General features: G+C 41.7%; 1 protein-coding gene across 1 annotated transcript in view; it reads left to right on the forward strand.

Moving 5' to 3' along the window:
• The window catches only part of plagl2 (pleiomorphic adenoma gene-like 2), a 32,698-nt gene extending 24,184 nt beyond the window's left edge, over nucleotides 1-8,514 (forward strand). Inside the window, exons 2-4 of the mRNA XM_061256967.1 lie at nucleotides 3,828-3,951; nucleotides 4,138-4,624; nucleotides 5,254-8,514. Of these exons, the coding sequence (XP_061112951.1) occupies nucleotides 4,281-4,624; nucleotides 5,254-6,622 (1,713 nt within the window). The 5' untranslated portion in view covers nucleotides 3,828-3,951; nucleotides 4,138-4,280 and the 3' untranslated portion in view covers nucleotides 6,623-8,514. The remainder of the gene's footprint in view (nucleotides 1-3,827; nucleotides 3,952-4,137; nucleotides 4,625-5,253) is intronic.
• The last annotated feature ends 4,117 nt before the right edge of the window (nucleotides 8,515-12,631 follow it).

Below are 12,631 nucleotides of genomic sequence, written 5' to 3' on the forward strand. Positions count from 1 at the left end.
GCACACCTTATCTAGTATCGGGTAGGAGCTTTTGCCTCCAGAACAACCTGATTGGACAGCCGCATGGATTCAAAAAGGTGCTGGAAACATTCCTTAGCCATTTTGGCCCATGCTGACTCAATATTATCGACACACTGTTATTTCAGTGATTGGGTTTGGCTAGAGCTTGTTGGGCTGGTTTGAGTCGGCTAATCCTTTGTCCACTGTAGCCTCATCTTCCTGTTCTTAGCTGACAGGAATGGAATACGGTTTGCACTTGTGGTGCTGTAGCCCATGGGCTTGAAGGTGTTTCGCACCATTCACTGTTAAGTGTAGAGACTGTAGTGTGTGAACATCCCAAGCTGTTTCTGAGATACTGGAGCTACCATACCAGACACCGGCAATCCTATCACAGTCACTTAGGTCGAACGAAACCTCATTATTATGTCTTTATCCGTTATATACTGTTGCAGCCACACAACTTGATGTTTGGAGGAGATGACTAATTGCATTACCAGTGTACTTAATAAAATGACCACTGTCCATACATTGTACTTTTTGAGTGACCCGAAGAGAAGCCATATTCAGATGCTGTTCAGTCAGTTGCACAAAAATAATTAAACACCTACATGTCTGCAAGGTCAAAAGAGACATTCACAATGTACAGCCAGTGCTGTTAGTCACCTAAATAATGCTGTTTATTTACCCTGGATGGAAATATGTGGAACTGTCAGGTAAATCCCTCACGTGAGGGAACAGAGGCAGCACTGCTGCAGCATGTCTTTGTGAAGCAAACGCGCCGAATACCAAATCAGTCCAGGGTTTCATGCCCGGTTCACTCTTCTTTTGGATGTAGATTTCTGAATCGATTCTGACCCAGGAAATGAACTGATCTGCCTGGCCTGTGTCTGGGGATATCCTGTCCATGTACTTCACTGGATCTGCTGCAATGTATAGCTCTCTCACTCAATAATTCTGAGTGAACTTGTTTCGTTTTGAAGAATTATAGTCCTGATCCAAGTATAACTTAAGAATGATATAGACTAACTGCCCGTGTTATTTAATGTACATAACTGAAGAGATGTGTGCACTAGCATATTAAATAAATAGTTTATCCGTTTGGGAGGCTTTCTCCCAGCATCACAGTAAAAGACTAAGGGGAGTTTAAACAGCAGTTAAGCTGGAGACAGTGCTGTGGTGGAGGTTTACAGTAGTTCTGCTGGTGGGGGATTGGAGGGGTGCGTGTAGGAGATATGAGGAGGTTCAGTGGTGTGGAGGGGCGAGATAGGGATCTTGCCAAGGCGTGGAATGTGCATCGTGGTGGAGCTCAACAATGGAGCAGGGTTCCCTGACGCCACTCAAAGCGCAGAGTGTCACCCCCCTTCACCGGCCCTGCTGTGTGACGGCCCTGTCACCATGCAGCAGCTGTCAGCTCCTCTTAGCTCCACACACATGCCTGCCCAAGTGAATCTGTGCCCTCATTCATTCTCATACACACATTCATATTCACTGTTCGCTTCTGTTAGACACACACACACACACACACACAGTCCTGCACAGAGATTATACTCATGCACACATTCATATTCACTTGTTCGCTTCTGTTACACACACACACACACACACACAGTCCTGCACAGAGATTATACTCATGCACACATTCATATTCACTTGTTTCGCTTCTGTTACACACACACACACACACACACACAGTCCTGCACAGAGATTATACTCATACACACATTATATTCACTGTTCGCTTCTGTTACACACACACACACACACACACACACACACAGTCCTGCACAGAGATTATACTCATACACACATTCATATTCACTCTGTTCGCTTCTATGACACACACACAAACACACACACACACACAGTCCTGCACAGAGATTATACTGATATTCATTCTGCATTGCAGGCATGGGGTAGTAAAAAACAATTGGCAGTCAAATAAATGATCTAGCAACAGATAGTTATTAGGGAACTAACAGTTCAAATATGTATATTAGGTGCTTTTATGAATATGAAAACTGTCTGTGAGTGTGTCTGTGTGTCCTCTGCTGGAGACATTCGCCCAGATGTTTTTTGTGACAGTACCTCTCTTGTTTATGTATTTCCATGGATATGATCATGCATGGATATAGTCTGTTTCAGCCAATAAGTGCTGTATAGAATTATATACGTTACCTAATCAGAGGCACCATTTTGCACCCAAGCTTATAATGGTGAGACAAATGATGTTGAAGATAATAAGTGGCTATGCTAAAAGATTAAAAGATTAGGCCAAGACACTAGTGTAACTGCCTTACTCTTTGGCTTAAGTGCTATGGGATCCTAACTGCCCACAAGGCGTCTGGACTTAATATAGTGGTTTTATGTAGCCAGAAGCCAAGACTGCACTCTATATGGGCACATGCTCAGTTGTATTCTGGTCTATCACTGGGTACTGGGGTTAAAGGTGAAAGTAGAGCAACTATGTACAATGCCTAGCATGGAGTCTGATGTAGTGGTATATAAAATCTAGTGGCCCTTATGTCCTAAACTGCTGATTAATAGCCTTATGAAATCAGTACAACTATGATGGCACATTTCTAATGATACAAGATATTCTATACTATATATATTTCAAATGTTTTAGGGGAGTGCTGTTTTACATAATTAAACATTTGAGCATACAGTAAGCTCAAATATATGGAGTTTGTGAGACAGGAACAACAAGTTCTTCGATATGTACTCTTGTGTTTCAAACCATTTTCCCCAGGGACTGTTTGTGTTTCACTGCTTTCTTTAGGATTATGGGAGCCTGATCCTATTTCATAACATGTGCATACATGTACATACATGCACACAAAGCCCACTTTGTACTTTGTGAAATCTAAGGAAGCAAGGCTTGTCAGATCTGAATGCTGCACATTAAAAAGTAATTGAAAGACAGAACTAAATAAACTGGACATCACTTTAACGTAAAGGTACTATGTGAACATAAAGCTACTAGAAAGTGGTTTGGATTTGGATTGACCTAAGTGTTAAGCATACTGTTAAGTATGCAGTCTAATGAAAGAATTTAAAAGATTAAGATGACTTTTAAATATCATATCACCCAACAGTGCCCCCTTGTGAAAAAAAGGTTGCGAACAGACCAATGTTCTGTATGTACAGTGGTTTCATTTTTTGTGCTTATTTTGATTTTGTGCTTTGTTTGAAATCCACTTTCTCAAAATATCATTGACTCTAGGCAGAGCCTAATTTGTTCTAACAGCTACTCACTACTGTGTGGAATTATGGGCCTCCAAAAATCTCCAGCCTGTGCAACAGATTGTACATGGCCTGTTTTTTGCTTGAATAAAAGCAATTGGTGGAAATTTGCCAACCTTTTTCCAGGGAAATATGCACATGCAGAGGCTATAATTGAGCAGAAAACCTCAATAGAAAGGCAGTCAAGTGTACACGCTTTTGACTGTTGATAAAGGACCCGCCTACCTACCTACAGTTCCTGCCCACAGAACCCACAAAAAAACACGAGACTTTGAATAAACAGTTGATAGCACATGCCGTCCAGCCAGTATGTTTGTTCCTATTGCAATAAATATTAGTGGGACTTGCATCAAGCATTATTTAATCACAAAATATATAAAAGCATTATCTAATATTTGATTTAGTTCCTGATAAATTATATATTATTAATTATTTATTTAAATAACTGTAAATTGCTGTTGGGGATCAAAGGCCCTTCAGTAATGTCAGAGGAACTGATCTATACAGAGGGTTTTAAAATGTAAACAGTTCTGTGCTATATAGGGGAATGATGGACTGAAACGCTGATGTTTCTTTCCCTGCAGGACAGTGAAGATGCAAAGCGAAACCATTAAGTCACCCCCAACCACTGCTGTTGGAACTGGGTGAGAAAGGGGAATCCACACACCAATCGCCCCAAGAGATTTCAGACCTGCAGACACACAGAAGGTCATTTTTTAATGAGATGATTTGTGTTATTCCGTACAGCACATACAACTATTAACTCTTTTAAGACTTTGACACAGTTAACACTTTTAACTTTGAGCGTGTGTGTGTGTGTGTGTAGTAAAATTGAGAATGTAGAAGTATATTGAATCAGTAAACATTTACCTTTACATTTCTGTTTATGTGCAGCTACAGACAAGAGCCCTAGCTGAATCCTCTCCAGCTCCCAGCTCTGACCGATACCCCGCACTACACAGCCACCACCCAAGCAGAGCCTGGAAGGCAGGGGAGCCACCGCCATTTTCTCATGGCCCCGGCACCCTAGGGCTGCCATGGCAGCTGCTGCCACCGATGCCCCACGTCAGATTACCGCACTGAGCCCGCAGGACGAGGAACGACGAGCCACCGCCAAGCTGTTCGGAGGCACGCCGCGACTAGAGAGAGAGAGAGAGCAAGAGAGGGAGAGAGAGAGGGAGTGGGAGAGGGAGAGACGCAGAGAGAGGGAAAGGGAGAGTGCGGGAAGAACGAGCGGGATTGTGTGTCCAGCGTGCGGCGTTTTCTTTGGCTCGCAGGACAAGCTCCGCCTCCACGCCTACTGTCACACGGGAGAGAAGCCCTTCCGCTGTTCCCAGCCACACTGCATCAAGGCCTTTGTCTCAAAGTACAAGCTTTTCAGGTAAATATCATAGCAAGGGACAGGAGAGGAGACAGAATACAGTGGTCCACTTTGCACCATGACCTGTCTTACTGTTCACAGCACTTTGACAACTAACAAGATGACAAACCTGTATATGATTTCGATTATATGATAAAGACACTCAGTGATGCAGCATGCCTTTTTGGCACTGTTGTCAATAATGTTTTGCATTGCATTCTTATATGGCCCTGCTTTTGGCTTCTGCTTTAGTTCTAAAAGACTGGTTACTTGTCTTTGGTTACGTCCTTTTTCATCTCCTGAACCAAAAAGGGAACAGGAATTCTTGTAAAATTTAAGATCACTAGAAAGGCAGTGAGCACATTGCTCTAAGCTGCTGTACACTTTCATTGTGCATGTATCAAATTTCTTTAAGATTCTTAGCAGCCGCGTGAAAAAACAGCTCAAGCTAGGTTTTGAAACAGCTGGTAGCTGGTTGACTGGTTTTACACCAGGGCATCAACAAAATCAAAATGAGTAGACTTGGCGTAAGTGTTTGATGTTTTGTATTACTTCCCAGCTAGCAAGTCATTGTGCTCTTGGTAGTCAATATTGCTCAACGTGTGAGCTTTCACACAGACAATGCTGACCATAGATCCCTGTCTCCACAGGCATATGGCCACACACTCTCCACAGAAAACCCACCAGTGCTCATTCTGTGAGAAGATGTTCCACCGCAAGGATCACCTGAAAAACCACCTGCAGACCCACGACCCCAACAAAGAGGCCTTCAAGTGCGAGGAGTGCGGCAAGAACTACAACACCAAGCTGGGCTACAAGCGGCACATGGCCATGCACGCGGCCACCAGCGGCGACCTCACCTGCAAGGTGTGCCTGCAGAGCTATGAGAGCACGCCCGTGCTGCTGGAGCACCTGAAGAGCCACTCGGGGAAGTCCTCCGGCGGGGCCAAGGAGAAGAAGCACCCCTGTGACCACTGCGACCGCCGCTTCTACACACGCAAGGATGTACGGCGTCACATGGTGGTGCACACCGGCCGCAAGGACTTCCTGTGCCAGTACTGCGCCCAGCGCTTCGGCCGCAAGGACCACCTGACCCGGCACGTGAAGAAGAGCCACTCGCAGGAGCTGCTGAAGATCAAGACCGAGCCGCCGGACATGCTGGGTCTGCTGGGGTCCGGCTCCCCGCCCTGCCCCATAAAGGAAGAGCTCAGCCCCATGATGTGTATGGGCCCCTCCAAGGACTCCCTGATGGGCAAGCCCTTCCCCGGTGCCTTCCCCATGGGCATGTACAACCCTCACCTGCAGGCTATGTCCAACTCAGGGGTGTCCCATCACTCCCTGGTGTCCGGGTCGCTGTCTGCAGCCATGGGAATGGGCTGCCACATGGAGTCCCCCTCCCCCCTCCACCATCCCCACCCCCACCATCACCACCACCACTCTCCCCCATCCCTCCAGCAGCCTCCACAGCAGCAGCAGCACCCCCCGCCACCGCCCAAGTACCAGCTCGGATCTACCTCATACCTGCTGGAGAAGCCCCTGAAGGTGGAGATGGAGAGCTTCCTGATGGATCTGCAGAGTGGCCTGCCGGTGCCGCCCCCGGTGGAGCCCCACGGCACCTCCTCGCCTAAGGAGGGGCTGGAGCACACTCAGGCCCTGCAGGATGACCTTTGTGGGGAGCACCTCCTGTCCAAGAGCCCAGCCGTCATTGCTGAGTCTCTGTGTGCTGCTAACATGGACTTCTCCCACCTGCTGGGTTTCCTGCCTCTCAACCTGCCCCCGTACAACCCCCCCATGAGCGCCAGTGGCCTGGTGATGGGGTACTCCTCCTCCTCATCCTCCTCATCCTCCCACACAGCCGAGCCCCACGCAGCGCCTCTTACCTCTTTGCAACCGCAACCTCAGGAGCTCCCGGGCTCCAGCGGGGGCCTCAGCCTGGGGCCCCTGCACTCGCTCCCTCCAGTGTTCAGCACCAGCCTCAGCACGACCACCCTGCCTCGCTTCCACCAGGCCTTCCAGTGAGGGCCGCCCCCCACTCTGCCCTGCCGCCCAGGGTCCAGGGTTCAAGGGTCAGGGGTCAAAACACTTGAACACTTAGAAGCCTTAATTAAAGCGCACAAAAGCTTTTGATTGAGCCCGGAGGAAGCTAAAACCCTTTATTATAAAAAAAAAAGACTAAGAAGCTTTTATTTAGGCTTGCGTTCAATACTTTAGCTATTGTTTTTTTGTTAACCCCCCTTTCTCCAACCCTTCCCGTTTCTGTAGTTAGAGGCAGCATCAATGAGCCAGAAGGCATGGTACTGCAGTCTTTATAAAGTAATAATATTGATAAAAAAATTACAAAGATTAATTTAGAGAAGATAATCTGTGTTATTATTCAGAAAGACTAGCTTGAAGTGGATTACGATACTTTTGCTTTTCCAAATGTGAGATGTAACCAGCTACATTGTCTCTCCTTTCTCTCTTACCAGTAAGATCTTGAAGTAATTATTCTTGAACACAAACTCACAGAAAAGAGTGAAAAATGAGTGTAGGAGTGAAGTAATCACATCGAGCCCAAAGGTCACACTTGAAAGGGAAGAGTCACGTTAGAGTATCTCACAGACAGACAAGACTCAACCATGCATAAAAAGAGCAGTGCTTCTCTTTATCATTAGAACCTAACAATGTTTTTGTTTAAACCAAATTATAGAAAGTATAAGAAACAAAAAGCAAACGTGTCTGTTCTTGTAAGACACATTTGAGGATTGTTCATATGGTAACAGGTATTACTCTATTGAGATCTGAAAGATACACGAAGGAGCAAAAGAGTCCTTTAAAATCTGACATGCACGCAAAGATGCCACAGTAATAGTGTGAAGTGTCCAAGTCTCTGTTTTCTATTCTGCTGTTTGGCTGACACAGAGAGAACATTTTGCCATTTTTCTGAAGCTATATCATTGCAAAACATTGCAACACTGAATACAGTTTAGTCAATGAAGTGACATTAATGAACATGTTTGCAGAAGTGCATGTTACAGAGAGCGAACGAGAGAGGATAAATTATTTTAATAGAAAAAAAACTATATTAATGTCAGTTTCTCTGCTGTCATCCAGTGTGATATGGCAGTCCTGGGAAAATGAGACAGAATGTGGCTTTGTTAAGTAAAGCACTTTTTTCAGCAGATGGCACTTCACCTGTTGGAGTTGGATGAGCAACTCCAAAAACTTGTGTGGCAAGCCCTTCCCCTGTGATTCCCCAGCCAAACCAATTAACAACAAACATGACCAAACCAAATAAACAAGACTAGCAACTTTTTAACATGGAAGGGAAACCGAAAGAGGCCTATAGCCCTAATGCTCCCATAAAGTGATTTGGTTTTTATCCTTTACGCCATCTTCCTTCTGGCACTCATTTTGATGGGTCGTCTTGAGGCAGTGAGAGAGCTTCTGCTCCAACCCGCTTTGTGTTAAAAATCTTGAGAAGAATCATATATATCTTAGGCAGTTTATTTTTTCTAGAAATTCATGGTAATAATAACCCTGACATATGTGAATAGTAAACAAAAATAACAATGACAATTAAAACTTGTATAAGAATATTTTTGCAGTGTACAAAATACATCAAAAATATATATTATAATTGCTTTTATTTCAGTAAAGTGTATGGTAGATAGATAGATTATTAAAAAAACAAATTGCTGATGGTTTTCTTATTGTCTGGCAGGTTTACATGTGTGTGTATCTTGCATTTTATTGATCAAAACATGGATGAAGTATTAGCTTTCTCTATTAGAATTATTTTATGTTATTTTCCCCTTTCATGTATGTGAGAAAGAAAAACCAAGAACCTCAACTGTAGACAGACAGAAGTAAAATATGGCAACATACCAAATTAGAAAGGGCTTAGTGTTTTACATTATACTCTGCCTCTATTAAAGGACATAAGACATCCATACATGCAAAAAACAGATAAAGAATTCGCAACTTTCTCACAACATGAAAACCTCAGCAGTATCAGAATATATTTTTTGCCCTATGTTAGCCTTGGACATAATTTCACCTTGAAGTTCTCATGTGAAACAAATTCAAAGTAATTATACCTCTATTTTAACAGAAAACAATTATACTCTGGAGATGATTATTTTTACAAAGGTCAGTTGAACCTTGTTAATATCCTCCACAACTTTGCTGTCAGAACTAGAGCACCACAATAAGTTCGTTTTTGATATCAACAGGGTTAATTAAAAAAGAAAGAAAAATACTATGGCAAGTCATTGCTGACTTATGTTGTGGGAAGAAAATGTAAGTTTTTGATTTGAGTTCTAAATTGTAGTGCATGGTGTCATATCAAACCAAACAAAGCCCTTGCTAAGAGAATGTGGACAGCTGTGTATCCCTAGCTCGGTTCAGTACTTGTGTACAGACATCAAATTCACCACAAACAGAGTGTGTTCAGTTATCCAGAACCACAAAATGGCAGCCACCATTGGCAGTTCCACACTTCTCCTCAGGCCGCTAACTCACATAAGACACTACACTAAAAACCTTTACTTCACCATCTAAAGCCTTTTCCTGGTTGACAGTTTGGATTGTCAATGATGGTTTATTGCTTTTAAAGTACTTTTTAAAAAAGAGAAAGGGAAAGTCCAAAAAGCTATTTCCACAACTATTCCCACAACATGAGTCGGTTTGACTACATTATGTGTGCACAACACATCGATTCACCTTCAAAATGCTAAAACTAAAAGAGTAGACCATTTGCTGAACCACTTCCCTCTTTGTTTGTGTTGTGAAACTGCATGTAGTCTATGAAAGATGAGAAATATTTCACAGTACATTTCAGCTGCTGCTTCAAGCTATGGTTCTCAGTAACTGTAGACCACTATAAACTATTTCAAACTGCTAGGTCAAAGCAATTGTGCCCAGCAATACTCATTTATACATTCTTTTCCTGTTTTCTATAATGTGTATGGCTGCTTCTTAGATTAAACATAGAATAAAGGTTATAGGCATTGCAAATTATTACAATATCCAGGACAAAATGCCATCAGTGTGGTCTTTGACATTCAAAGTATGGGACACCCAGTAGGGATATTGCTTATTATTTTTGTTGTCATATGAAATATTTTTCTGTTATTGAAACAGGACCTCGAAACAACACAACACATCACCTCATTTTATTTTTCTTACCAAAAACCTGGGGAGAAGGAACTACAATTTGCACAATTGCTTATTCAAATATTATGACAAACATTTGATATTGATACTGTACATGTGAAATTTTAGGTCACCAACGGTATTTACCAATGGATACAAATAATTGTCTTCCCTGTTCTCTTTGTAGTATGTTACAGTTTGAGCTTGAATCAGTCAGTTTTAAATAATCATAAATGGTCTATTTGTAACTGAAAACCTGGGAAATTATTTTGACAGATGGTTACATTTATAAAACTTCTCTCATCTGTTGTTTAAGGTCATTTTTTCTGGTCCAGGATCATCTGACCCCAACCTTCACTGCCAATGACTATTGTGAGGGGGAAAACTAAAAATCTGATCCATGGTTACAGTTTTATGTCAGAAAAAAATGCATGTATTTTGGATAAGAGTATCTGTTAAATGTTGCAATGCAATGTAATGCAATGATGCTCACTGCATTGCAAATCTGACAAAACACATTTCCCTTAATTTAATTTTCAAATTATTCCCAAAACCATATTATATTAAACCAGAAATTTTGTCTTTCCCTTTGGAGACAAGGAAGGCAGTGGGTGACCAGATGCATTTTAAAAATTAGTCATGTAAAAGTCAAACCATTTCAATTTAAATTATCACATTGATTTTAACTGATACATTTAGTGTGAATTTTCTGAGCAGATTCATTTTAAGAAAGAAAAAAAAAGGCTCTTGTCATCTCTTCAGTTTTTTCTCTCCGGGTTTCTGTGAGCTTATCTGAATTCTAGCACTTTCAAACCTTTAAAAAGAGTATTTTTTTCCTTTTAATTCAGCCTTGTTTGTTTGTATGTTTTTAATTTTGTACTTGATCATGTACATGTAAGTGCCATTAGTTGGATGTGTAGATTTTATTAATCTTTGTGTATGTTTTTCTTTTTTTAAGAATAACAGTATTTTTGATAGACTGACTAATATCGTACATGCCCCCTTCCTGGAGAAGAAGGCTGCTTTTCTCAATTTTCCATTTTGTGAATTTAAGAAAAGCAGAAAAAAGAACTACAGCAGCATTGTTACAGCTCTTCAAACTCTAGGGTGTGTTGCCAAAATGTGCCCATCTCCGATCAGATATAACTCATGCCTTTAGAACTCCTGCAGTCTAAAGCATTAGAAACTGGAAGCAAAAATTCCAGAACCATTTTCTGTAAAAACAGAACAAACTATATTATTGGATTCAAATCCAATTTGATTCGATTTTTTTTTCTCGTTAAAAACAATAGTTTTTGGTTACAGGTTGAGCTGAAATATAACACTGCATATATATAGTTTTTATTTTGAAAGCACTTTTAGGTTGTCTTGATGTGTCAGGCAAGGGCTGTGTGGCAAGTAATGCTAACTGAATGCAGGTCAGGTAGCCTTTGCTGAGCTAACTTTGCACACTGAGATATGCTTTGTCCAGTCAATGGTACAAAAGCACCAAGGATCTCTCCTGGTTGTCTCCAGTGCTGATGAAGTTAAGTGAAACTTAAAAGTGTACTGTTATTTAAGTGGAATAACTACTTAAATAGCACCTGTGACATCCTCCAGCTTCAGTCAAGTGGAGATGCCCTTCAGAATAAGACCAGAGCGGGCCATAGCTTGACACTGTGAGACAGTTTGGGTCGTAACAGATGGGCACCAGTGTGATTTGGCGTGGGATGCCATTGAATCTCACATGCGGCTCTCCTTCATGGGGATGGGAAAAGCGTGTGTAGCTCTCGGGGACAGGGCATTTTAACAGGCAGAGCATCTCATTTTTCATTGGTCTGATCGGAAATGAAGTCCTGACATGGTTTAAATACACAGACCTGGGGACGTAACCTTCCAGCAGCACTGTAGTGAAATCGTCAATCATGTTTATTGAGCCCGTTCCTGCTCTTGGCCATCTGTGGTTTGACTGAGCTGTAACTAACTGTAGCTACACCTTGTCATGGTTCTGTCTGATTTTACCTCCTTTGTACCTACTAGTGCTGCACTTATCCTCAAATGTACTATACTAGTACATGTTTCTGTGCTAGTAGGTACAAGACACAAAGTTAAGGGAATAAATACATCCAGGAAGATATAAATCTGATGAAATACATTTTTGTTGCTTTATGATGAGAAACTGGGTACTGTCTAGTAAAGACAAAATCCACATGTAGTTTCATATATTTTAGCTAAATGTAAGTCCTGCATTCCAAGCTCTTTATGTATCTTGTTTAGTCATAGACATTTTATTTTTAGTATTCTCTTATTACCGGCACCTGCAAAGAAGGTGAAATAAACATAAAAGGAATATTTGAATTCATCCTACACTATTTTATATAGCATGGAGTTTGACTACAGGGAGAATTGTACAAAAATGCTTCAGTTACAAATTGTCTGCCTTTCTTGTGACACATTTCACATGCAATCAGTTGCTGCAATGTAAAATGACAGATGTGTATATTGGTTGATCCAAAGAAAAGACATTACAACAAACCTATTTACTTATTGTACAGTACAATGTACTTTTTGACTTGTAATGTGTCATGTTAAATGATTAAAAGACAAACCCACGGTTTCATACTTCTTCATCGTTTAAATGTCACACCCAAAGCTGAAATAAATGTCCAGCCCCAATCAGATTGAAAATAGTAGTCTACATTCCTAAAGGCAGGAAAAACAACAGCCTGCAAATGAAAAGAAATTGCTGTGGGCTAGATATGCTCTAAAGTGATAAAAAGCACAGACAGCTGGGTTTGCAAATGCCTCCAATTACACTACAACATTGCCAACCTATACTTAGTGACACGTACTATGGCCCTATTCCATCCCATTCCACTCACAGCTACATTTACATTATGAATAGTTGCATTA

Source organism: Conger conger, chromosome 10 (genome assembly GCF_963514075.1).
Source record: "Conger conger chromosome 10, fConCon1.1, whole genome shotgun sequence".
In the NCBI taxonomy this organism is placed as follows: domain Eukaryota; kingdom Metazoa; phylum Chordata; class Actinopteri; order Anguilliformes; family Congridae; genus Conger; species Conger conger.